The sequence below is a fragment of the Echinops telfairi genome, unplaced genomic scaffold, assembly GCF_000313985.2.
Source record: "Echinops telfairi isolate 266 unplaced genomic scaffold, ASM31398v2 ScPeMD7_3509;HRSCAF=4178, whole genome shotgun sequence".
Lineage (NCBI taxonomy): Eukaryota > Metazoa > Chordata > Mammalia > Afrosoricida > Tenrecidae > Echinops > Echinops telfairi.
Genome location: NW_022107407.1, coordinates 4,110,903 through 4,137,186, shown reverse-complemented (window position 1 = coordinate 4,137,186; position 26,284 = coordinate 4,110,903). Strand labels below are relative to the sequence as shown.

Genomic DNA, 26,284 nt, shown 5'->3' with positions numbered 1-26,284 from the left:
TATATATATATATATATCATCTTATTCTTAAGAAGTCATATATAAGAACAAAGAAATGTCCCACATTTTCAGGTAAGGGTACTGAGATGGGCATATATAAATCAGAAGTATGAAAGTACTTAAGCAGTAAAATGCCATGACCAGCAATATAAGGTATAAATATTGGTCTGCATCTGGAGGAAAGGAGAATGATGAATACCAAAAGACACATAAAAACAATTAAGCAAATGAACCAAATGACCACACAAGCATCAGTATCCACAACCCTGAGTAAAGAAGAATGAGATAGTGTTAGGCTATTACTACCAACTACTCTGAAAGGATCACATTAGAAGGTTTTAGACAGAGAGGGAGAAAACCATAAAAGAGATTAGTTGTATTGGTGTATAGATATTTACAGGACACTCAGCACTATGGCAGTTGGTAATTCTTCAGATCTGGAACTTAACTCATGCCCATGTTAGAACAATCAATTATTTAAAGTCAAAAGGTTAGAATTTACTCAGGGACAACATTCAGAGGGTTAGGAAAGAAGGCGGAATAGGTACAGGAAATACTAGGGAAAATGGGATTACCTATGCCACAATAAGGAGATAGAAATGGATGGATTAAACAATTGGATGGCATGATGTCTGGATTATATCCTAATAAAAGGGTGAGGGGAAAAGTGAAAAATAAAAGACACCTAATGTGTATCAATTGCTGAAGGTAATACTGATGACCTGATCAGTAAACCTTCACTTGAATTATAATAACTTTGAAAAAACAATTAAGTGGTATTATGTAAAAATTCTTATTTACTTAAAATGATTTCAGATTCATTTTCTATACCACATTTACTTACACATGAAAATCAGTTACAATAATACATGTTGTTTTGTTAGGTGCCATTCCAGTTGGTTCCAAACTGCAGCAACCCTATACACAAATGCTGCACCATCTTTACAATTGTTCCTATGCCTAAGCCCATTGTTGTAGCCACAGCATCAATCCATCTTGTTGAGGGCCTTCATCTTTGGTCTCTCCTGACAGTGTGTCCATAGTATGTAAGACAAAGTCTTGCCATCCTTGCCTCTAAGGAGCATTCTGGCCATACTTCTAAGAGGGATCAGTTTGTCATTTTAGCAGTCCATGGTAGTTTCAGTATTCTTTGCCAGCATATTGATAATTTAATTTTTTTGATCTTCATCAAATAAGACAACTAATAATTACTTAATTGATAACAGATCACAAAGATTGAGCAAAATAATAGCATGTAAAGTTTCAGGGTTGTGTTTAAAAACAGGGATTTGACCCAGTTAGAACTGATTCAGACCAGGCCAATGCAGTGAAATTGGAACAGATCTGGTCAACAGAAGTGTACTGGAATAAAAAATTACCAGTCTAAGCCCTGGAATAGGAGACTCAGAAGAGGAATAGAGGCCCTTTTAGGAGCCTGATTGGAGCTTGGATTTTTCCTGGTCTGTGAAGAATGATGCATGCTTAAAGCTATGTAGTTGGCTCCCATCTTTGAAGCAAGTAGTGTTGGTTTCCTATTCTGCAAGCTCAGAGAGTTGTTTGCTATGCAATGTACATGCTGCCCTATTTTCTGGGAGAGAAATAAAACTTCTAGCCATAGAAGTTCAACATAATTTTTTTTGTTTCAGTTTTTACTGAACAGTTTTTAGTAAACTCACATTTTACATATCTGTGTCTGTTTTAATTTCATTTTGTCATCATGATTGAACAAGAAAGAACAAGTTCAAAGTCCTATTTAAACACACAGCCCAAGGAAAATGGTATTAAAGGAGTCCTTGAAGAATCCTGGTGGTACAACGGTTATAGTACCTGTTTGGGATTTGAAGTCAACATTTTAAACCTACCAGCCTCTCCATGGGAGAATGACATGGAAGTTTGTTTCCATAAAGATTATAGTCTTAGAAACCATATAGGGCTGTTCTATATTGTCCTAAATGGTCACTATGGTGAGGATCAACTCAATGACAAGAGCTGTAATGAAAAAAGAAGTTTTTTGGTTTTGTTTATTAAGATAAATTATGCATTAAATTAAGGCTTTCTTGTTTGATATTAAGTAATGTCCCAATAACATTGCATGTCAGGATTCCCTCAAACTATAAAGGGGGTCATTATAGAAGTATTGCTCTTTATAAATTCCTATAGAGTTTACAAAGGTGAAGTGATTGTATTTGAAAAGATATTATTATAATGCACTACAGAACATTATTGTTTGAACTAAAAATGGTGGTTGTAAGAAGGGAAATAAAAGCTATCAGGTTTATTTTTTTTGTTACTGTGATTTTATTTGGATTTTAAAAATGAAGCAGTTGGGAGAAACTACAAAGCTATGATTTAATATGAAAGATGTTTTATGGAGATCTTGAAGCCTAAGTTTCTCATGGAAATTAATGTAAATATATTTTTGAACCCTGTGGCAAAATATCTAATGATAGAATTCATCTCATATATAGCTGACTTATTAATTAACAAATCACTCTTTTATAGCAGCTAAAAGGTTGATACTATAGTTTACATTAAAATATGCCAAATGAAAATAGTTTCTTTTACATAAAATGCCTGTTGGAATTGATATTTCTCATAGTTCCAGAAAGTTACAATTTAGAGGAATTATGTGTTAGTAAGGAGCTGTGGTGGCACAGGTTTAAGTGCAAGTCTATGGGAGAAAGAAGTGACAATCTACTTCTATAAAAGTTTATGGCATTGGAAACACTATGGGTTAATTTCACTCTGTCTTGCTGAGTCAGAATGGATTCAATAGCAATAAGCTTTGTTTAGGTTTGGGTTTTCATTGTTACTATTTTTACTATACTCCTCCCAAGCTCTAAATTGCTTTTAGGCCATCCTCTAAACATTTGAAGAGAAAAACCATTTTGTTTATAACAAATTAATGATTCCCGTGTCCACTTTTTTTCCTGAAATAACTATCAATAAATTTAAGTTGACTTATTTGGACAAGGAATTAGGAAACTATTTTCAGCACTTAGTCAAAATCCAGTTGATCTTCTCTTAAATTTTCTTTGATCTCTTAACTGCATGACATGGCATTTAAAAAAATATACTTCTCAAGAATTTGGATCACCAAAGCATCCTAATTTTTTCACTATCCTATTAATTTTGTTCTCAACAGAAAACACATTTTATTTTACACAAAAATAAGTGCAGTCATTCTTTGGGGCAGACCTAATGAAAATGAAGGTGAAAGTGAGTCCATTACGTCTCTGTGGTAGTTAGTTTATTGTGCCAACCTGACTGATAAACACATGTGAGGTTAATTGAAGGGCGGAGGGATAAATGACTCAATGAGCCTCGCCTTCCTAGTTCTTGAATCTCTTGCTTTCTGATGGTTGGCCCAGGGTGCAGCTGCCTTATCAGTTCTCTGCTTCCCTGCTTCGGGTGGCAAGGTTGACTACCTGCATGAGATCCCCGAGGAGAAGCCACAGGGACATACCCTGATGCAGCCCTGAGTGCTGGAGCAGCTGTGTGGAGACCCCTGCCAGCGCTGAGATGCTTGCACATTCACTGATTCAGCTTTCCTACTGCAGCCAGCATCATAGTGTGTGTTTTGTGAAATGAGGACTTTGTGGATTGGTGTTGGACATATGGATTAATGTTGGACTTGTGGGCTTGGGCAGCACTAGGTTGGGATGTTTTCTTGATGTGCACTTAACCTCTATATAAAACTGTCTTAAACATGAGTTTTTGTGGATTTGTTTCTCCAAAGTACCCAGACTAACACAGTCTCAAAGATCTTTTAGTTTATATATTTAATCATCATTTGTAGAGCAATAAATCTACCATGTTTCCCCGAAAGTAAGATATCTTCCAAAAATAAGACCTACTTACAGTTTTGCCTCTCACTGAAATATAAGGCATCCCCTCGAAAATAAGACCTCCCAGATAATAAGGATATCAACAATAAATATGTACCATATTCTTTTTCATGTAAAAATCAGACATCCTCTGAAAATAAGCCTAGCACATCTTTGGGAGCAAAAATTAATATAAGACACTATCTTATTTTCGGGGAAACAGGGTAGGTATGGCCTCAGTATGACAAACTAACAGACAAGTGGGAGTCAATTTTAAAAGGACAATTAAATTCTGTGCCTAATAAGAGAGATACATGAATAAATAAGTACATTTTAAGGGTACATTAATGACAACTATAGTTCCTGGAAAGTGGTTTGGAAACTAGCTGGAGATTTACAGCTAGTTGTATTTAAAAGAAAAATGACTACCAAAAATAGCATAAAATATAATTTGTAATGTATTTTTGTGACAGGGTTAATGAGATTAAAGGTAAGAGTACCACACACAGAAAGAACATATGCCAAGGGTGAGAAAGAGTGAGAGAACAGCACACAGTATGTTCTAATGAACCAAAAGGACCATTGTCAAGTCCATTCTAACTTATGGAGACCCATGTAAGCAGAGTAAACCTCTACTCCATAAGGGTTTTCAGAAGCAGAACATCAGGCCTTTCTTCTAAGGCAGTGGTTCTCAACCTTCCTAATGCTGTGACCCTTTAACAGTTCTTTATGTTGTGGTGACCCCCAACCATAAACTTATTTTTGTTGCTACTTCATCACTGTAATTTTTCTACTGTTATGAATTAGGTGACCCCTGTCATGACCCACAGGTTGAGAAACACTGTTCTAAGGTGTCTTTGGGTTCAGTTCATAACCAAGCACATAGCTGTTTGCACCACCTGAGGACTGCCACAGTGTGCTTAGAGAGGGATGAACAGTTCACCCTTCCATTGCCATAGATCAACATACCATTTGGGGCAGAGTCCACACTGGCATTCTGGTTTGTGCTTCAGGTTCATCCATGTGTGATTAGGGAGAGCCAGACCCCTAATTCTAAAGGTCTCTTTATACTCACAAATATATCTGTATTTTTTGTTTGTAAAGCTGAAAAATGGAATACCAGACTCTTTAGGCATTGTGTTTCAAATTCAGTAGCATAAAAATCATGGATAATTTTTAAGATGAAGCTTTTAAAACCCTACTTGATATGTTCAGATCTCTATGATACATTTAGAAGCAACACCTAGAAAACATAAAGAGCCCTGGTGGTGTAGTGAGTTACGTTTTGGGTTGTTAACGGCAAGATCTGCAGTTCAAAACTTTCAACAGCTCTAAAGAGTTAGTCTCTGAAACCCAAAGGGCAGTTCTACCCAAGGGTCACTATGTGTCACAATCAACTCCATGATAATGAGTTGGGGAAACATAGGGAGCCCATGAGTCACTCTTTGGGAAAGAGTCCTAGAATCTATAGATCCTCTAAATCAGTGGTTCTCAACCTTCCTAATTTCACGATCCTTTAATACAGTTCCTCATGTTGTGGTGACCCCCAAGCATAAAATTATTTTTGTTGTTACTTCATAACTGTAATTTTGCTACTGTTATGCATCATAATGTAAGTACATGGTGTGCAGGATGCATTTTCATTGTTACAAACTGAACATAATCAAACATAATTAGAGCACAGTGATTAATCACAACACAGTATGTAATTATATATGTGAATATTTATGTTTTCTGATGGTCTTAGGCAACCCCTGTGAAAGAGTTGTTCGACTCCCAAAGGGGTTGTGACCCACAGGTTGAGAACCGCTGCTATAAATGCATCAACAGTCCTCCAGGTAATCAGACTGACCTCTAAATAACAATGGGGCTCTGCCAAGTCTATTTTGTAGATTGCTTGTTTCAGCATTGATGAGTCGCTTCCCTCCTTCCCAGCAAATACTATTCCTGAAAATTGCAAATCTACTTCAACAGAATTCTGACAAGAAGTCTATTTTCCCACACATTAGGCAGGAAAAATAATGCATCCTTGGAAGTCAGATAAGCTGCCAGATTAAGCATAAATAAAAATAATAAAGGAGAAGATAGTATGGAGAGAGCCTGAGCCAGCTATACATATTAGTGTTTTCCTTCCTGGACTCTCTATTTGGGCTATTATGGCAGATATTTGTAGCTACAATATTGAGTAACCACTTACATATTTTCCATTCTCTTCCTCCCATGTCTCATCCTTCATTCTATTATGTCTAACATTTCATAAACTAAGTAGAAAAAGGATGTTAATTTCACAAGAAATCAAAGATTTTAAATGAGAAGACAACAGAGACAACATTTCAAAAAATAAAAATGACTACTAGGTTCTGAATATGTCTGAAGGTGACATTTAATTTGTAATTATTCTAAACGAAACATGTTAAACATGCTGCTCTGCTCAGTGGATGGATGTATATAAATCCTCAAAGTAAGTCTTAGTTTCATAATGATACCTTCCAAAAACAACCAACAAAACAAAAGTCCAATAAATACAGTATCTTCTTAAGCATGTGAAGGGCTAGTTAAATTCAAGGCAAAGTTGATCAGAAGGTTATGGCAGCTGTTTGGCAGGGAGTCCCAAAGAGGTAATCTTGATAGATTTTCCTCAAACATCATGAAGAAGTTCTTTAAACATCACAGGATAATAAGACTTCTTATGAAGAAGATTTAAAAAAAATCATTTTATTGGGGCTCATACAACTCTTATCACAATCCATACATACATCAATTGTGTAAAGCACACTTATACATTTGTTGCCCTCATCATTCTCAAAATTCACTTTCCGCTTGGGTTCCTGGAATCAGCTCCTCATTTTTCTTTCCCCCCTCTCCCTCCCTCCCCGCCTCCCCCTCCCTCATGAGCCCTTAATAATTTATAAATTATTATTTTATCTTATCTTACACTGCCCGGCATCTTCATTCACCCCCCACCCCCTCCGCCCCTTCTGTTGCCCATCCCCCAGAGAGGAGGTTGAATGTACATCCTTGCGATCGATTCCCCCTTTCTAGCCCCCTTCCCTCTCGGTAGAAGATTTTTAAAATTGAAAAATGCATTGGTGAAAGAAAGGCCAGGAAAGTTGTGCAGAGGATTTATTTTTAAAATCACAATACACCTGTTAATTCTTACAGGGTACAGGTGAAGATTAGATTGTATGTCAACTTGCACCCATGTGAAAGTAGGGGTAGAGTAGTATAATTTCTCATTCAACTTGGTGGTGCCTCCTTGGGGATATGGCCTTCTTTTAAGAGAAACAATGAGGAGGATTGAACTCTCTCTTTTCCTCTGTCTCCTGTGTCTCACATCTAGAAATGGCAGCATCTGGGGATGGCCACTCATGGGACCTACTCAAGGGACTTGCTGAGTCTGGGAGCTGTAGTTGCCCTGCCATGTTCCTGTAGACTTAGACCCATGCGGGTCTCCATCCTTTGGCCTGAGATCTTCCAGCATTCTGCTTTGCCTTCTTGATTCATTGACTAGCAGCTGCATGAGAGTCTGAGAGTCTCCAGCAACATCTGACTCATGCATTTGCGTTGGACCAGGCTGGCTACATTCTTGATATAAAGTATCTTCACATATATATAAAGTCCTGGTGGCATGGTGGCTTTACACACACACACACACACACACACACACACACACACACACACACACACACGGAGCCCTGGTCATGTAGTGATTGCATGTTGGGCTGTGATCTGCATGGATGACAATTTGAAACCATCAGCAGCTCAACAGGAGAAAAACCTAGGCTTTATACTTCCATAAATAATTACAGTCTTACAAACCCATAGGGTGTCACTATGAGTCAGAGTATTTAATATTTAAAAGGAACACAATATGATTTGAGTTCCTTAAGTATGCCTAAACTGTCATTTTTATAAGGACTAAATTGAAGAGCACAGCATTCTTTGGAGGAAGGGCCCCAAGAAACCAAATGCACTGCCATCGAGTCCATGCTGCCTGAGTGGCTCTCTAAGACATGGACTCCGCATGGAAGTGAGTTTCTTTTTTCACCTTTTTTGAGGGCAGGGTAGAACTAACCCTATCATTTTCTGAGAAGGTAACTCTTTAAGTAAGCATCCTAAAAATGGAGACCATTCAATCTAGTTACTATATTTCATAGGCAATTCATTTGCTAAGGACACATTGTTTAAATTCTTTGAAGAGGCATTTACACTCTTGTTCCTATTAACTTGTGTTTTTTGTTGTTGTTATTCTCAGGTCTGCTCCCTACTCACAGTGACCTCATAGTCTTTGAAATCTAATGCTGCCCATTAGGCTCCATCCACCAATCAGTTGCCCTTTGTACCGCAGTCATCCAGAGGACTTTCATGTGCTGACTTTTGGAAGCAGATTATCAATCCTTTGTTCCTACTCTGCCTTAGTATGGAAACTCTGCTAAACCTCTTCTGCATTGGGCGGTGGCTGTGCACGAGCTGCATTGACTAAGAACCCAATCTAGGTCTCCTGTATCCTCAACCCAAACCATACTCACTGGCATTAAGTTGATGCAGATTCATAGAAACCCTACAGCATAGCGTAGAACTGCCCTTGTGGGTTTCTGAGGCTGCAAATAATTAAAGGAGCAGCTGATAGGTTTGAAACACTGGGTAAACAGCCTAACATGTAACCCATTACCCCACCAGGGGTTCCTGGTCTCTACAGAAGAAGAGAATTCTACCATTGAAACACCAATGGCTTTCACCTACAAAACTAGTCACCCTTTATCTCTACAAACAGGCTTTGGCTTCAAAATAAAAAACCACACATTATTCTTTGATGGTCTTTGCTGATTCAATTCCTCAGGGACCATTCATTCTCCTTCTTCCTTTTTGTGCTCTCTCATTGGTACTTCATATTAAATTCAAAATTAGTTTCCCATAGGAGCTAAAGCTCACTGCCAGGACTTACTTATGCAATCTTCTAATGTTTTCATATTAATTTTTCCCAATTTTAATGAAAGTATTATTGCTATTTATTTATCTGTTTCTTTACTGAATACTAGGTTTCTTCAGTTTACGTGTATATTTATCTTTGCATCTCAAGCACATAATATCAAATCTAATGAAGAAAATTGAAAAATAACTGACTAATGAATAAATGATGATGGACCCAGACATTATGATTAATCTTAAAAAAAAAACCAATGTAATAAACACTCTTAGATTTGAATCTCTTATTTTTACTTCTTTTACTAGAGAACTCTTCAGTTATGCACTTGGGTACCAGTTTACATTTTATGTAAATAAACAAGGACTTTATTTGAATTTATTGATCTAATGTTATAATTTTATCTGTGTATTATAATAAGTCCATATAAAATGTAAAGGTATCTTGTTTTGATTGTGGTTAGGTGCTGTCGAGTTGGGTCTATTAGCAACCCTATGTACTACAGAATGAAATACTGCTCAGTCCGTCACCATTCTAACAATTATTCTTAGGTGTGAGCTCATTGTTGCAGCCACTATATCAATCCATTGTGTCTCCCCACCCTTGTTTCTAAGAAGCATATTGACTGTACTTCTTTCAAGACAGGTTTTTTTTGTTGTTGTTTTTCTGGTAATGGTGCTTTCAATATTTTTGCCAGCACTATAATTCAAATGCATCAATTCTTCTTTGGTCTTCTTTATTCAATAACCAACTTTCACATGCATATAATATAATTGAAAATACCATGACTTGGATCAGACATACCTCAATCTCAAAGTAACATAGTAACATATTTTCTTTTCAATATTTGTTGTTGATCAACCCAAAGTGATCCTATATACAACAGAATAAAACACTGCCTGGTACTGTGCCATTCTCAGAATTGTTCCTATACTTGAGCCCATTGTGGTAGCCAAGGCATTAATCCATCTTTTTGATAGGCTTCGTCTTTGTCACCACCCTTTTTCTTTACCAAGGATTATGCCCTTCTCCAGGGCCTGGTCTTTCTGAAAACATGTTCAAAGTATGTATGACGAAGCCTTGCCATCCTTGCCTCTAAGGAGCACTCTGGCTGTACTTCTTCCCAGACAGATCAATTTGTCTTTTTAGTGGCCCATGGTACTTCCAATATTTTTCTCCAGGACCACAATTCAAATGCACCCATTTTTCTCCTAGGACTTTGTTACTCAGTGTTCAATGTTTCATGAGTCAATGACTATGGTTTGGGTTGGTACATCTTAGTCCTCAAAATAACATTCTTGCTTTGCCACATTCTAAAGAGATCTTGTGCAGCACATTTACCCAATGCAACAGTTCTTGATCCCTTGACTGCAGCTTCCATGAATGTTGATTATGAATTCAAGCAAGACTAAATCCTTGACAACTTCAAACTTTCCTCTATTTATCACGATGTTACCATCCAGTTTTAAGGATTCGGTCTTGTTTATATTGTATTATAATCCATACTGAAGGCTGCAATCCTTGACCTTCATTTGCAAGGGCTTCATATCCTTCTCATTTTCACAAGTAGGTGTAATCATCTGCACATCGATCATTATTAACTATATATGTTGAGCTCCTAACTGCAAGGTCATCAGTTTGAAACCACCAGCACTCTGCTGAAGAAAGACTGGGCTTTCCACTCCCACAAAGAGTTATAGTCTCTGAAACTCATAGAGGAAAATATACCCTGTCCTAGAGGGTTGCGATGAGTCTGCATCAACTTGATGGCAGTAAGTTTAGATTTTTAGGGTTTAAGTATGCAGCAGACCTACCCAATGCACACTTTGATTTTTTAACAATCAAGATCGCGCCATCTGGATATTGCAGTTTGTTAATAATTCTTCCTCCAATTCTGAGTCTGCATTCTCCTTCATATAATCCAGCTTCTCTGATTCTCCGTATACACGGTTGAATAAGTATGGTGAGGGGATACAACCCACGTGCATACTTTTTCTGATTTAAACCTTGCAGTATTCTCTTGCTATGTTAACATAATGATGTCTCTATCGATGTACAAATTCTGGCTGTACTTCCTCCAGGACAGATTTGTTTGTTATTTTTGCAGTTCACAGTGCTTTCCATATTCTTCACCAGCACCTGAATTCAAATGTATTGATTCTTCTGTGGTCTTCCATATTCAATGTCCAACTTTCATATGCATATGAAATAATGATAATACCTCAGGCTCATCTTAGTCCTCAAAGTAATGTCCTTGCTTTTAAATACTCTGAAGAGGTCTTAGTCCTCAGAGTAATGTCCTTGCTTTTAAATACTCTGAAGAAGATTTATCCAATGCAATAGATCTTTTAATCTCTTGACTGCTGCTTCTATAAGCATTGATTGTGTATCCAAGCAAGATGAAATTCTTGACAACTTCAATCTTTTCTCCACTTATCTGGATGTTCCCTACTGGTCCGGTTTTGAAGATTTTATTCTTATGTGCATTGAGTTGCAATCCATAATGAGGGCTACAATCCTTGACATTCCTCACCAAATACTCTTCCTCTTCACTTTTCATCAAGCAAGGTTATTTCATTTGCACATCTCAGATTCTTAATAAGCCTTCCTCCAATCCTAATGCTGCTCTCTTCATATAATCTAGCTTCTTTGATTATTTTTTCAGTATACAGATTGAATAGTATGGTGAGAGAATACAATCCTGAATCACACCCTTTTTGATTTGAAGAAACCATGCAGAATTCCCTCATTCTGTTTGCACAACTGCCTCTTGAACTATGTACATATTCTGCATGAGTATAATTAAATGCTTAGAATTCCCATTCTTTTCAAGCCTGCCCATAACCTATTATGGCCCATATAGTCAAATGCCTTTGCATAATCAATAAAATGACTTTCTGGTATTCTCTGCTTTCAGCCAAGATCCATCTAACATCAGCTGTGATACCCCATGTTGCACGTTCCTCTTCTGAATCTGGCCTGAACTACAGGTAGCTCCCTGTCAATGTACTACTGCAACCATTGTTGGATGATCTTCAGCAAAATTTACTTGTGTGTGATATTAATAATATTATCTATAATTTGCACATTCTATTAGGTCATCTTTCATTGGAATAGGTTCAAACATGAATCTTCTCCAGTCAGTTGACCAGGTAGTAGTCATCAAAATTTGGGGGTATAGAAGAGAGAGTACTTTCAATTGTTTCATCAACTTGTTGAAACATTCTATTGATATTTGATTAATTCATGGAGCCTTGTGTTTTGCTAATGCCTTCAGTTCAGTGTGGACTTTTTTTCTTTAGTACCATTGACTCTTGATCATATGCTACCCTTTGAAATTGTTAAAAGTTGACTAGTCCTTTTGGGGTACAGCATCTCTGTATATTTCTATGGGTTCTAAAATCTATTGCAATGGCTACACAGAACTCAAAGAAAAAATTCACAATTAATGGGTTTATTAAGGAAATTGACAAGCTATAATGCCAGTGAGAAATGTTCATGATAGTTGTTTATCAAGACATGTTACAAAGTTCTTTCATGTCTGCAAATAAATGCTTAAAGGGTCATAACACTTTGCTGTAAGCCTCACCCCAAAGACATTAAGCTCAAGCTCTGTGGGTCAGTAAGTTCAGCTTCCCCAGTTAAGAGTCCAGATGCAACCCATTCCTCAAACCAGTCTTCTGAACAAAAGCACTCAGCTTTACTTGCTTTGTGGGTTGGGAAATCTACCCCTATGTTTCATGTTCTGGTTCCTGATTTCGCTGCAACACTTCTACTGTTATACTTGTCTTCTAGATCCAGGAGGTTTATGGCTCAGTGATCTCAGGGCCAGAGAATGTGCTCCACTCCTAGCTCCTGCTGGTAATGAGATCCTCCCCATTCCCACTACCTGTTTCTCAGAAGGCTCATTTTACACACACCAGGATGACATTCCATAGAATCCTGTTCACAATTACTCACAGGTGAATCCTATTAGTATGTTCATCCACCTTCTTACCAGACCCTTGCAGGAAAAGACCTTTCGGTAGGAAAGACATTTTCTGGAAGAGCCACATTAAATAATTCACTGACCCTGCATCTGCTTGCATCATTCAACATTTTCCCCATACAATCTTTTAATATTGCAAGTCGAGGCTTAAATATTTTTCTTCAGTTCTTCTAGTTTAATGTAGGATGTGTTCTTTCAGGTTTTCTACATGTCTTTGCACATTTAATGATAAAATTTCACTTTCTCTTTTTGAGCTGCCCTTTGAAATTTTCTGTTCAGTTCTTTCACTTCATTTCTTCCATGTGAGTTAGGTACTGTATGATTAAGAGCAAGTTTCAGGGTCTTTTCTGACATCTACTTTGATAACTTTTTTCCCCCTTGTCTTTTTAATGACCTTTTGCTTTCATCATGTGCAATATTCTTGATGTCATCCCACAGTTCATCAGGTCTTCTGTCATTAATGTCCTAGATGTTAGATCTACTCTTGAGATGTCCCCGAAATTCAGGTGGGGTATGCTCAGGGTTACCTATTGGCTCTTGTGGACTTGTTTTAAATTTCTTCAACTTCAACCTGAACTATGAGCAATTGATTGTTTGTTCCAGAAACAAATTTTTGGCCCTTGGCCTTAGTTTAGTTGCCGATATTGAGCTTCTCCACAGTCTCAACCCACAGATATTGTCAATTTTATTCCTGCTTATTCTATCTGAAGAAGTCCACATGTTGTTGAAAAAAGGTATTGATGATGAAGTCATCAGTCTTGCAAAATCCTACTATGTGACCTCCAGCTTTTTTCCCATCACAAGGCCATATTTGCCAACTACTGTTCCTTTTTCTTTGTTTACAACCTTTGTGTTTCTATCACAGCCAGTATTGTACTTCAAGATAGATGTTAAAATATCCCTTTTGATGATGAACTCAACATCTTTCTTCTTGAATCTGTTATTCCTAGCATAGTAAACCATATGAATGCCTGACTCAAAATAAACAATACTAGTTGATTTCAGCTCACTAATGCCTAGGATATAGATCTTTGTTCATTTCATTTTTGACAATTTCCAATTTTCCTTGATTCAATATTTTACTCCATCCACAACATTATGGTCAACTTTGTTTGGAGCATGCAGCTCTTCCTTAGTCATATTTTGAGTGTTTTTTGACCTGAGGAGCTCATTTTCTGGTATTCTCTCTGACAATGTTCCAATGCTACCCATTAAGTTTTCAATATCTGATAATTTTTTGCTGCTTTCCATAAGGATTTTAGGGGCTAATTCCTCAGAAGTGGAAAATTGATTCCTTCTTTGTAGTCAGTTCTTAGTCTGGAAGCTTTGCTGCAATTTGTTTACTTTGAGTACCCTGATGGTATTTGAAATGTATGATTGTTATTGTTAGCTGCCTTCTAGTCAGTTCCAACTCCCAGTGACCCTATTTACAACAGGATGAAAGCCCAACTCGTTCTGCACCATCATCACAATTGTTCTTATGCTTGACACCTTTGTTGCAGCCACTGTGTCAATCCACCTTGTCAAGGGCCTTCCTCTTTTTCACCCCCACCCCCACCCCTTTACCAAGCATGAAGTCTTTCTCCAGGGACCGATCTCTCCTGACAGCAAGTGCAAATTACATGAAATGAAGTCTAACCAGTCTTGCCTATAAGGAGCATTCATTCTGGCTGCACTTCTTTGAAGTTAGATTTGTTAGATATTGGATGTGGGGGGGGGTGTCAGTAAGTAATCCATTATGCTTGGTATTTTCAATATGCATGGCCAACACTCTAGTTAAAACGCATTCTTTTTCTTCAGTTTTCCTAATGTCCAACTTTCACATGCATTTGAGGCAATTAATGATACCATGGCTTGGTTTGGGCGTAGCTTCATCTTCAAAGTAACACCCTTGCTTTGCAACATTTTAAAGAGTCTTGTACAACTGATTTACCTAGTGTAATGATATGGCTTCCAGCATCACAGCAATACACAATCCCTCAGTACAACAAACTGGTAGACAAGTGGTCACAAGTAGAATATACGACCCCACAACTCTTTGAGGCTCATAGTATTGATAAAGTTATGTTAGGTCCCATCATGGAGTTGATTACATTGTACTAGAGCACATCATGGAGGATTACTGCCAAACAATGGAAAACCTTGGTCTAGCTAAGAGAACACAAAACCTATCATACCATGGAAGAGACTTTATTTCATATACTTAAATGGGGGAAATTTCCTTTCCTTGTTGAATATATTTACTTTGGGGACTGGGAAACAATTCTACAAGACTCTTAGAAGAAACATTTTTTAATGTCATCTATATTTTTAGGTTAAATAAATGAGAGAATTTTGATTATATTCAATGTAATTTGTTGACATTATTACATTATTAGCCTAAAGAAAACCTTATCATACTTTTAAAGTCTTCACTGTAGCACTTTTGAAATGAGTGAATTTATCACCCTAGTAGGGTTTCTCAAAATTTCCTACATGGTGTCTGCTACTATAACAGAGATACCACCAGTAGATGGTTTTAAAAAATAGAAATACTTTCTTATACAGTTTGGAAGGCTATCATTTCAAATTCAGAGTGCTGACTCTTGAAGAAAGCCTTTTCTCTCCATTGGTTCACAGTTTAGGAGAAAGACCTGTGTCCTTTCAGCATCTGTGGGCCTAGAGTTCCTTAGTGATCTTCTTGTGTCTCAGTATCAATCATCTTCTGAGTCTTGGAGCTTTCCTGTACAGGACCATGGGCCAAAAGATGTGTTCCATAACCAGCTCTTCTTTCTTGGTAGTAGTTGGCTCCTCTCACTCATCTATCTTTTTTAATATAAAAGCTGCTGCCAGCAACAGCCTAGGGAAACTTCCATAACTAGAGTAAGAACATTGCAGCTCACCTTAATGCCCTTACAACTGGCTGATCACATCATGAAAGATCATTACATCCTTATATAGCTGCCATGTCACATTATTGCATAACTACCAAACTACTGAGAATCATGGCCAAGTTGACACATTTTTTAGGTGGATACAATTCAATCCATGACACATGGTCTGCCTTAACCCAGCTTCTTCACTGTAGAAATTGTTTTACTAACACCCAGCCTCCATGCTGATTCTCATTCAAATTTCATATTATTCCAAATATCAATACTGCCTTAGACTTGTTAGATCAGGTAAGGGAAAAATAATTTTTCATTTGAGCTATACAAGTTGGCAATCCTAGTGGTGTCACATCGAATAAAATGCAAGTTTTAAAATTCCATTATGTAAATGAAAATACCTACCTCTCTTGTAGAATAAGTTTGTTTTCTTTCTTCCAAAAGTCTTTAAAGTCAGAGGAGAATTCATGCCAGATACTGAAGAAAACATTTGGGGACACCTCCTTCTCTCCAATTTTTGGTTTCATGAAGAAATAAGCTGTAGTCTCCAAAAAGCTGTCAAAGCACACACACGAGAACATTAAAAATTATGATTTATTTCCAATATGTGATAGCCTCTCTCTATCAAAATGCTGCTTTCATTCATGCTTATCACTAAACCAGCTACCATCAAGTTGATTTTTTTCTCATTGTAACTCCATATGTGTGAGAGCAGAATTGTGTATTCACTAGCTTATTTTTCAGAAGTATGTCATCAAACTTGTTTTCCAAGGTACCTCTGGAATGAACCTTCAACCTTTTGCTTAGCAGGTAAGTGAGTGCTCTGTTTGTACCACCCAGGGGATGATAACTCTCCTAGTTCAATTCCATTTTAAAAACTAATAATTCATTTTCTAACATGTTTTAGAAATGAACCTATAGACAAATTTGGAAATAGTGAAAATTATGAGTCTATACTTCCTTTCTAAACTTTAAACAAGTGAAATATCAGTCACTTCTACAAAAATTGATATGCGCTCCATATTCACATATTATACTGCTTATGTGCAATTTGACTTCCATTGTTTCTGGGTGGGGGGGGAAAGCAAGAGACTTAGGAGATGTGGACACAGTCTCCCACTAGGAATTATGGTCATATCATGGAGTGGAAACCAGGATGGCAGCCAGCATAGGGAGTGTAGACTGTTCAGTGCCAGTCTGGTAGCAGAAGGTGCCACTGCAGAGACTCCTTCAGAGTACAGTCACATATTACTCAAGAAGCTCAAGGGTGATTTGACAAAGAACACACAACTAATAAATGGTAACTTTACAGCTTAACATGTCCTCTGATGCCATGGACAATATTCTAAAAAGGACCACACCTAACCAAAACTGATAATGAAGGAACCTGCACAGCTGGGAATGCTACACAAAGGGTTAGCATTCAAATAGCCTTTGTCTTCCACCCCACGTGGACTAGAGTCAACTCTATTTCTGCTACATTGAGTCTGATTAACATTCCAGTAAAACTTTCCAAGGCAACTAGATTATTTCATGTTGTGCTCTTTGATTAAAAGTATGTCCAGACATAGATGTGTGTGTGTATATTCACTTGGTCATATTGCTGATTTTAAATCCTTAATATATAAAATAAACCCTGTTTTAATTGAACACTATAAAAATTAAATTTGTAAGATTAACTTACTTACCATGTAAAGGGGACTCTGTATTTCACAGAAGAAAAAAAAAATCACACCTACCCTAACCATGGGAAACCAATGTGTAACCAGATTTCTCTGTTTCTAAACTTGGCTATAGAGGCTTCTGGACAGCAAGATTCCCAAGAACATTAGTTTGTAGGTTGTAGGGGTAAATAAAAACACTGATATGATCAAATGCATGAACCTCAGGAAACAGATCACTTTTGCCTAGCTATCCTTCTAAGAAAAAGTATGTAGTACAGCCAATTAATTCTGAGAAAGAGCCAGGCTATGAGATGGACATAGTATGTGAGAATTCGTTCACCTGGGATATGGTAATGATATTAAAATGTATCTGTAGAATGTGTTGATGGTGTGAAGACTATCAGGAGAGTAGATGTCAGGAAGCATAAATATATATATAATATATATCTGGGTCATATTTCATAAAAACTGATAAAGCATATACATATTTCCCTCCTGGGATAACTGGCCATTCTCTTTATATCCCCAAGGGCTATTTATGACATGCTAAGTTAAAATTTGTTCTCAAATCCTCTGATTACTCACACTGTATTCATGCTTTATGGAATTTATTATTACAGACCAAGCCATTGAGTAGACATTATAAATTATAATAGCAGGTGCATCTTTTCAGTCATTTAGAAAACAATTAAATATTCCATTATGAGTACCATATTGTGCTATATTTACAGGAAATGATCTAGAATTTAGAATGAGAATGTATGTGAAGAAACTGGATCCTAACTCTACCAGTTTTATGGGCAAACATCTGAACACCACTGTGTCTTAGTTTTCATCTATATGATAGATTGTTTTAAACAACTATTTTGAAGTCTAGTGAAAAAAAATGTACATACTTTTTCAAATCATTTGTTATATTTTTTAACATAAGAAAATCTATATTTTGTTATTTTATTGCATATATTTACATTAAAGAAATAGATATAGAGGAGAGGGAAGATAGCATACAGGCAGATTTACCCACCCAGAGCTCCTGATGCTAGAACAGAAAATTAAGAGGTAAGGAAAGGAGACTGGGAGGCGCACTCCCAAAATTAGGGTCAGGGTACTAGGGTCTGGCCCAGACCCCTGCTCTTTTTGATGTTCACTCACAAAGTGACCCGAGAATGCACTGAAACATTCTTGGTTCATTGTGCTGGGTTAGCGGGTTCTGCTGAACCCGAGCCCCTCCCGGTGTCCTAGTCCCACAGTGAGCAGTGATTCATTCAGGCTGCTGTTTAAAAGGGTCATAATCCCAGACTCCAAGGGATTCTGAAAGCTAGTCAGAAGCCCCCACACCAGAGTTCCTCATGCTGTTTGCTACATTGCGCTCGCAGTCAAGGGTTTGGCACAGGTAGCCACAGATTTGGAGAAACTGAAAAGACACCAGGAATTTACCTGTGTCAGATCGCAGTTTGGCAGAGCACAAATGGGAAGCCCAGGGGGGTGAATTCAGTTCTAGTTGGCCAAGAAGAAAGCAACCTCTCTGAAAAGCTAGATCTCCTCCGCTGGAGTCAGCGTGACAGCCCCCAAATCAGGGCACCCCACAAGCCAAATATAAAAAGGAGAAAAAATATCTTCTTGGTAAAAACTTCAAATCCCAGCCACATTATTTAACTCCAAGACAAACCTGCAGAACATGTCCTTTAGCACACATGAACATAACAAGATAGCCAGAACTAAGTAATGCCAGCAATTAGCTACAGAACATAGCCTAGAAGCTTTCAACATAATAAAGAGCCTAAGGGAGCAAACATCAGTCTCAGAACAGTTTCACAGAGCATAAATGGACAGCCCATAGCGAGGGGGCTCATTTAATTCAATTCCAGTTGACCAGGTCTAAACAAAACAAAACAAAAACTTCTCTGAGCTACTGGGGCAGCAGCAGTCTCAGCACAAACTAGAGCAACTCTACAAGCCCAATGGGGGAGCTACTTTTTGTCCTTGGTGGACCTACATGTAGCTAGGGAAATGCTGACTGTCCCTTACAGTCCTTTTCTGGCTGGGGGATGCCTTGCCTGTTCTAGGGCCCTACACATGGCTGAGAGAAATTCCTCCCACAAGCTGCAGTGTTGCATAGGGCGCAAGGCAGCTATACCAGTTATTTCCAGCACTTCACACGCCTGCAGGAATCTCTACGTAACCTCCACTGCAATCTTGCCAAAGAGGGTAATTCTGCCAGCATCTGTGGGACCCTACACTAAAGTGGGCACCCCACCCCACTATGTTGAGGCAGGGTTGGAACCCCTCTAGCCTCTTGGTCAGGTGATCAGGGCTCAGCTATCTCCTCACTTTTTATTCTTTCTCTTCTCTCTCCCTTCTCTCTTTCCCACCACCGTCAGTCTCAGCAGGCTCAGTTTTTTTTCCTTTCCTTTTTCTTCTTCTCTCCCTCTCTTTCCTTTTACACACCACTGCTGGCTTCCAGGCCACTATCCTCCACCTAGGGCAACTCCACCCAAACAGCCAGAGGAGGGCGGGGAGGGTAAGCTTCAGCTCCAGCCTGCCCTCTATGGGAGTACTGCACATCACACAAGGCAGAAACAACTGCCCTCTCCAATGCTCCATGCTGCTGAGGAAACCTCCAGCTAGCCTCCACAGTGATCTTGCTGACTAGGGAAATTTTGCTCAGCACCCATGGGACCCTATACCAAAAGGGAACACCCACCCAACACCTTGGGGCAAGGTTAAACCCCACCAGCCTCACATTCAGGTGATCAAGGCTCAGCTAACTCTTGATTCTATATTTTTTTCTTTTATCTTTCTTTTCTCTTTTCCATCACAGTTAGTATTGGCAGGCTCAGTGGTGTTTTGTCTCCTTCTTTCACTTTCTTCCTTCTTTCTCCCCCTCCTTCTCTCCCTCTTTCCTTTCACATGCCACTGCAGGATTCCAGCCCCCATAACCTCTGCCTAGGGCAACTCTGCCCACTCAGCTGGGAGATCTCCACCCTGCCCTCTGTGGCAATGTTGCACACAGCATGAGGCAGTGCTGTACATGGCATGATACAGGGCCTAGCTATCTCTTTATTTATATTTTTCTTATTTCTTTTCTTCTTTCCCTTTTTCTTCATTTTTCTTCTTCTTTAATCTCTTCTCTTTTTCCTGCCAGAGTCCCAGCAGGCTCAGTTTTTTATTTTTAATTGTTTTTGCTTTTTTGTCTGTGTTAGTTTGTTTTTATTTTTCTTCTTGTCTTTCTTTTCTCCTTCCTCTCATTTTTTCTTCTCTTCCCCTCTCTTTCCTTTCACATACCACTACCAGCTTTCAGGTCACTCCCCTTCACCTAGGGCAATTCCGAGTACCCAGTTGGGGGAGCTCCCACCCACATTCATTGGCTTTATACTCAGCTGGGGAAATCATGTTCATGCTCTGCTGAACCCCAAATGACTGGGGGACCTCCCATTCAAATGGCTGGGTGAACTCCTGCCTGCACCCCAAGGCCGTACAATGAAATAGGGGAACTCCTGTCCTCTGTTTGTTGTGTTCCACGCTGCTGCAGGAACATCTGCCCAATTTCCATGGCAATCTCTCTGAGAAGGGTAATTCTGCTTGCCATCCATGGTGCTCCACACCAAGGAGGGGACACTGACCCACCATTTGCAGTCCTCCTGTTGCAATGGGAACCACCACATGCCATTTGAGGCTTCCCAAGCCTTGAGGAACACACTACCTGGATAGCTTTGTGGGAAATCAGCTGGTGAAGCACCATCTTTGTGGGCCCACAACCAACTGGCCAGAGTCTTGTGAGAGTACTATCCAACTCACATTCCACATCACAGAATAGTGGTTGGCTAGGGTATGAGGGCAAACCTAGGAAGATAAAGCTGAAACCTGACCCCCCAGTGCACCTAGCTACAGGTAGTTCAAAGAAGCATTCATATGAGTCTCCCAAACAGAAAGCCCAGTGCTCTTCAACTCGCTGGAAGATGGTGTTGGGATCCTCTGAAACAACAACCAGCACCAACATCCTCAATAAAAAAGCAGGAGAAACAGAAGACAATGCCAGAAAAAGTCATGAACCTAAAGACATGCATAGAAGAAGCAGACACTGACCTGCCACAGAAAGAAATCTTCAGAATGCTGCTTGGAGTTATACAGGAGATGAGGGAAGCAATACAGAAAAAGGATGAAGTGATAGAGGAGATAAAAGCAATGCACCAAAGGGAAATAGAAAACCTAAATGATGGAATAACAAAATCCAGTAGCAAATTAACAGACGTTGCCAACAGACTTGAGGTGGCAGAGAATCACCCCAGTGCCATAGATCAGGGGTGTCAAACTGGTGGCCCACAGGCAGCATGTGGCCTCTGGGGAAATTTTTTGTGGACCACGATGCTCTGAAATAAAATGTAATGAGGGAATTGTGTTTCCAGTATTGCCTCAATCTCCCCTGAGCATTATTTTCTTCATAACAATTTTTTTCTCTTTTAATTTTATTTCAGAACACTGTGGGGCACAAAAAAACTGCCTCAGGGGCTGCATGTGGCCCGCGGACCACATTTTGACATCCCTGACCTAGAGGATAACCAGGTAGAGTTGAACAAACGGGAAAGGCAGTGAAATAAGATAACCAGAGAAGTTGAAGAAAACCAGAGAGCCATCTCTGATGCTATGAAGAGGTACAATATTAGAATAATTGGACTACCACAACAAGATACACCAAAGAAGTCAACAGTGAATATAGTGAGGGATTTCTTAGAGGAAAATTTCTCCAGCTTAATTGATGAAATCAGGCAATCATTCAGGAGGCCGAAAGAATACCAACCACACTGAATCCTAAGAAGACAGCCAAGACACATAAAAATTAAATTATCCAACTATGAGGAAAAGGAGAAAATCATAAGAGCAGCAACAGAAAAACAGGCACTGATAAATGTACCCAAATAAGAATATGTTCAGACCTATCACTATAATTCTGATACTTCAAGCAGGCAAGGATTCCACAAGAATTGAAAACTACAGACCAATATCTCTAATGAACACTGATGCAAAAATGTTTAACAAAATACTGGCCAATAGAATAGAAAAGCATATAAAACAAATAATTCACCATGACCAAGTAGGATTCATACCAGCGATGCAGGGATGGTTCAACATACAAAAGATCATTAGTATTATTCATCACATTGACATGAAAAATTAGAAGAACCACATGATAATATCAACAGATGGGGGAAAAGTCTTCAATAACATCCAACACCTATTCCTGTTTAAGACACTCAAAAATATAGGAATAGAAAGAAAATTCCTCAATATTGTACAAGCTATGTATGAAAGACCAACAGCCAGGCTGGTAATCAATGTAGAAAAGATGAAAACAATCCCACTGAAAAAGGGGACCAGACAAAGATGCCCTTGTTCCAACTCCTAGCAACATAAGGTAAAGAAAAGACATCAAAGGTATTCGTCTGGGGAAGGAACACGTGAAACTATTGTTATTCACAGATGATATGAATTTATATATTGAATATCCCCAAAACTCCACAAGTAGAGTGTTGGAAATGATGGAAGAATATGGCAGAGTGGCAGAATACACAATCAACAAACAGAAGTCTATCTGACTGCTATACACATCAGACAAGATCACAGGAGGGGTAATTCAAAAGGTAGTACCATTTACAATAGCCAAGCACAAATTCAAATATCTAGAGATATACCTGAGTAAAAAAAAAAAAAGATTTTTGTGAGAAAACTATAGAACTTTATTACAAGAAACCAAGAGTGACTTCAATAAATGGAAGAATATCCCATGCTCCTGGAATGGAAGACTCAATAAAGTTAAGATGTCAGCTCTTCCCAAGGCATTATATAAGTTTAATGGTATCCCGATAAGAATACCATCTTCCTTCTTCAAAGAATTGGAAAAGCTGATTACCAACTTTGTATGGACAGAGAAGAAGTCCATAATTAGCAGATAACTCCTCAAGAAGGACAAAATCGGAGAACTTGCTCTAAAGTTAGCTTTAGTATATATTATACACAGTGTACAAAACAGTGTGCTACTGGTATAATGACAGATATTCAGACAAATGGAAAAGAACTGAAAACCCTGAAATAAAAACATGAGCATACAGACAACTGATTTTTGATAGGGACCCCCCAAAAATCAAATGGGAAGTGGATGCTCTCTTCAATAAGTGGTGCTGGAAAAAAATGGATACCTAACTGCAGAAAAATGAATCTTAACCTCAGTGGACTCATGATGTATTTGTCCTTTTGTTCTTGGCTTACTTCACTTAGCATAATTTCCTCCAGTTATTCCCATGCGGCCATGTGCTTAATGCGTACATTGCTGCTTTTTAGGGATGTGTAGTAAGTACTCCATTGTATGTATGTACCTCAGTTTTTTGAGCCATTTGTCTATTGATAGAAATTTGGGTCGTTTGCAACTCCTTGAAATTGTGAACTATGCCATGATGAACATTGGAGCACAGATGTCTGACCGTGGTTTGTTTCTTGCCTCTTCTGGGTATATTACCAGTAGGGGGCGGGTGCTTTTTAATAAGAGCCCCAAAAATATCAAATGGGAAGTGGATGCCCTCATTACTAAGTGGTGTTGGGAAAAAATGGATACCTAACAGAAAAATGAATCAAGACCCTTACCCCGCTCCATGCAAAGAATAAACTCAAGATGGATCACAGACTTTGAGGTAAAACCCCAAACGATTAGGGCCAATAATGAGGTAATTGGGACAAACCTGAGAAGCTTTGCAAAGGTAATATATAGGCTATTGGAAATAGGGAAGGATACAAATACAGAGGAGTCACAAATTGACACGTTGGATATACTGAAGATAAGATACCTGTGTACATTGAACTAATTCACCGAGAGTAATAAGAGAGTCCACTGACTGGGAAAACATCTTTAGCAAAGACACATCAGACAAAGGCCTTATCACTAAAATATATAATACTTTACAAGCTTACAATAAGAAAAAAGCTAACTGCCCACTGAGGAGGTGGGCAAAGGACCTGAATAGAAGTTTCACAGAGTCTGAAACCCAAATGGCCAATTAACATATGAGAAAATGTTCCCGACCATTAGCCATAAGAGAAATGCAAATTAAAACAACTGTGAGATATCACCTAACACCTTCAGAAATCAGAAAGTATAAAGTGTTGGAGGGGCTGTGGTGAGATAGGAACTCTCATTCACTGCTGCTGGACCTGTAGGTATGTACAGCCATTATGGAAATCAATTTGGCAATTTCTAAAACAGATGGAATTTGAGGAACTATACAACCCAGCAATCCCCTTACTAGGCAAATACCCAGAAGAGGCAAGAAACAAACCACGGTCAGACATCTGTGCATCAATGTTCATCAAGGCATAGTTCACAATTGCAAGTAGTTGCAAACAACCCAAATTTCTTTCCTTTTATATATCGTTTTATTAGGGGCTCATACAACTCTTATCACTATCCATACATACAGCAATTATGTAAAGCAAATTTGTACATTCATTACCCTCATCATTCTCAAAACTTTTGCTCTCCACCTAACCCCCAGGCATCAGATCCTCAGTTTTTTCCCTCCCTCCCACCTCCCTCATGAACCTTTGATAATTTATAAATTATTATTTTCTCCTATCTTGCCCTGCCCGATGTCTCCCTTCACCTACTTTTCTGTTGTCCGTCCCCCAGGGAGGAGGTTATATGCAGATCCTTGTAATCGATTCCCCCTTTCCAAACCACCCTCCCTCCACCCTCCCAGTATCACCACTCATACCACTGGTCTATCAATAGACGAATGGATCAAAAAACTGTGGTACATACATACAACGGAGTACTATACATCCCTAAAAAGCAGCACTGAACACATGAAGCACATTGCCATAGGAATAACTGGAGGAAATTATCCTAAGCGAAGTAAGCCAAGCACAAAAGGACAAGTACAACATGAGTCCGCTGAGGTAAGCTTAAAAAATGGAGCATAGGGGAAAATCTACTATATAGATAAATTCCTGGGGTGAGGGTCAGGTATTATGGCAGTGGCCAAACCCAACCCCAGGATACATATGGTAGCCAACTAAATAAGAGGGGGAAAGAAAGAGGCAGGGAAAGACATGAGTATGGAGTGGGGAGCAGGACAGTAACCCACCCAAGGGGAGAATATTGTTCATATTTCCACAGGACAGGGAGAGATAGACCAGGCTTCAACCTGGTGCACCAAGATGTGAATACAACATCCTGGCATGTAGCAGGGAACTAATAGAGAGGTCTGCGGGGCTGGCCCCAATCCAAACTATGTGGACCGCCTCTCCCCCTCCACCCCGAGAAGAATGCACCTCAGAAGACAGCATTGAAGCTGTAACTTGGGGGAGATGGGCATGTCTGAATAGAGCACACAGGAGAAACAAAGAGGGATGGAGAAAGAGGGGAACACATCTTGGCCCACCAAACCCAGAGGATGATATTCCTGCTCAGCGCAGACTGCACAGAGAGGACCATAGGGCCGGCCCCACCATAAGACATGATATGCCTCACTGAACTATAGTGCTATGGGGGACAACACTGGAGACACAGTTTGGGAATTGTACCCAATCTGACCCTATCACAATGGGGCAAAACACTAAGGCATGCAACAGAGCAACAAAGGGAGCAAAGCGATGAAATCTCCAGAGAATACCAAAAACAGATTTTGGAGACAGAGTGTGTCACCCCATCGGACTTGACTGGAAAACACTCCTAAAAGTAAAAAAAACAGACCTTGAACTATTTATAGGCTTTTCCTTTTTTGTCACTGGCTTTCTTTATGTTATTTTGTTTTGTTGTTATAATTGGTTTGTTGATTTTGACTTCCTTTGTTGATTTGTTTGGGTTTGCCAGCTTTTCCACTTATTTTATTTATTTATTTATTTTTTAATTAATCAATTTATTGGGGCTCATACAATTCATCACAACACATAGATCAATTGTGTAAAGCACATCTATACATTTGTTGCCCTCATCATTCCCAAAATTCTCTTGCCTCTTGGGTTCC

General features: G+C 38.8%; 1 protein-coding gene across 1 annotated transcript in view; it reads right to left on the bottom strand.

Annotated features, from left to right (window-relative positions):
* The window catches only part of FMN2 (formin 2), a 409,490-nt gene that overhangs the window by 6,755 nt on the left and 376,451 nt on the right, over positions 1-26,284 (bottom strand). Inside the window, exon 14 of the mRNA XM_045294279.1 lies at positions 16,012-16,161. Within this exon, the coding sequence (XP_045150214.1) occupies positions 16,012-16,161 (150 nt within the window). The remainder of the gene's footprint in view (positions 1-16,011; positions 16,162-26,284) is intronic.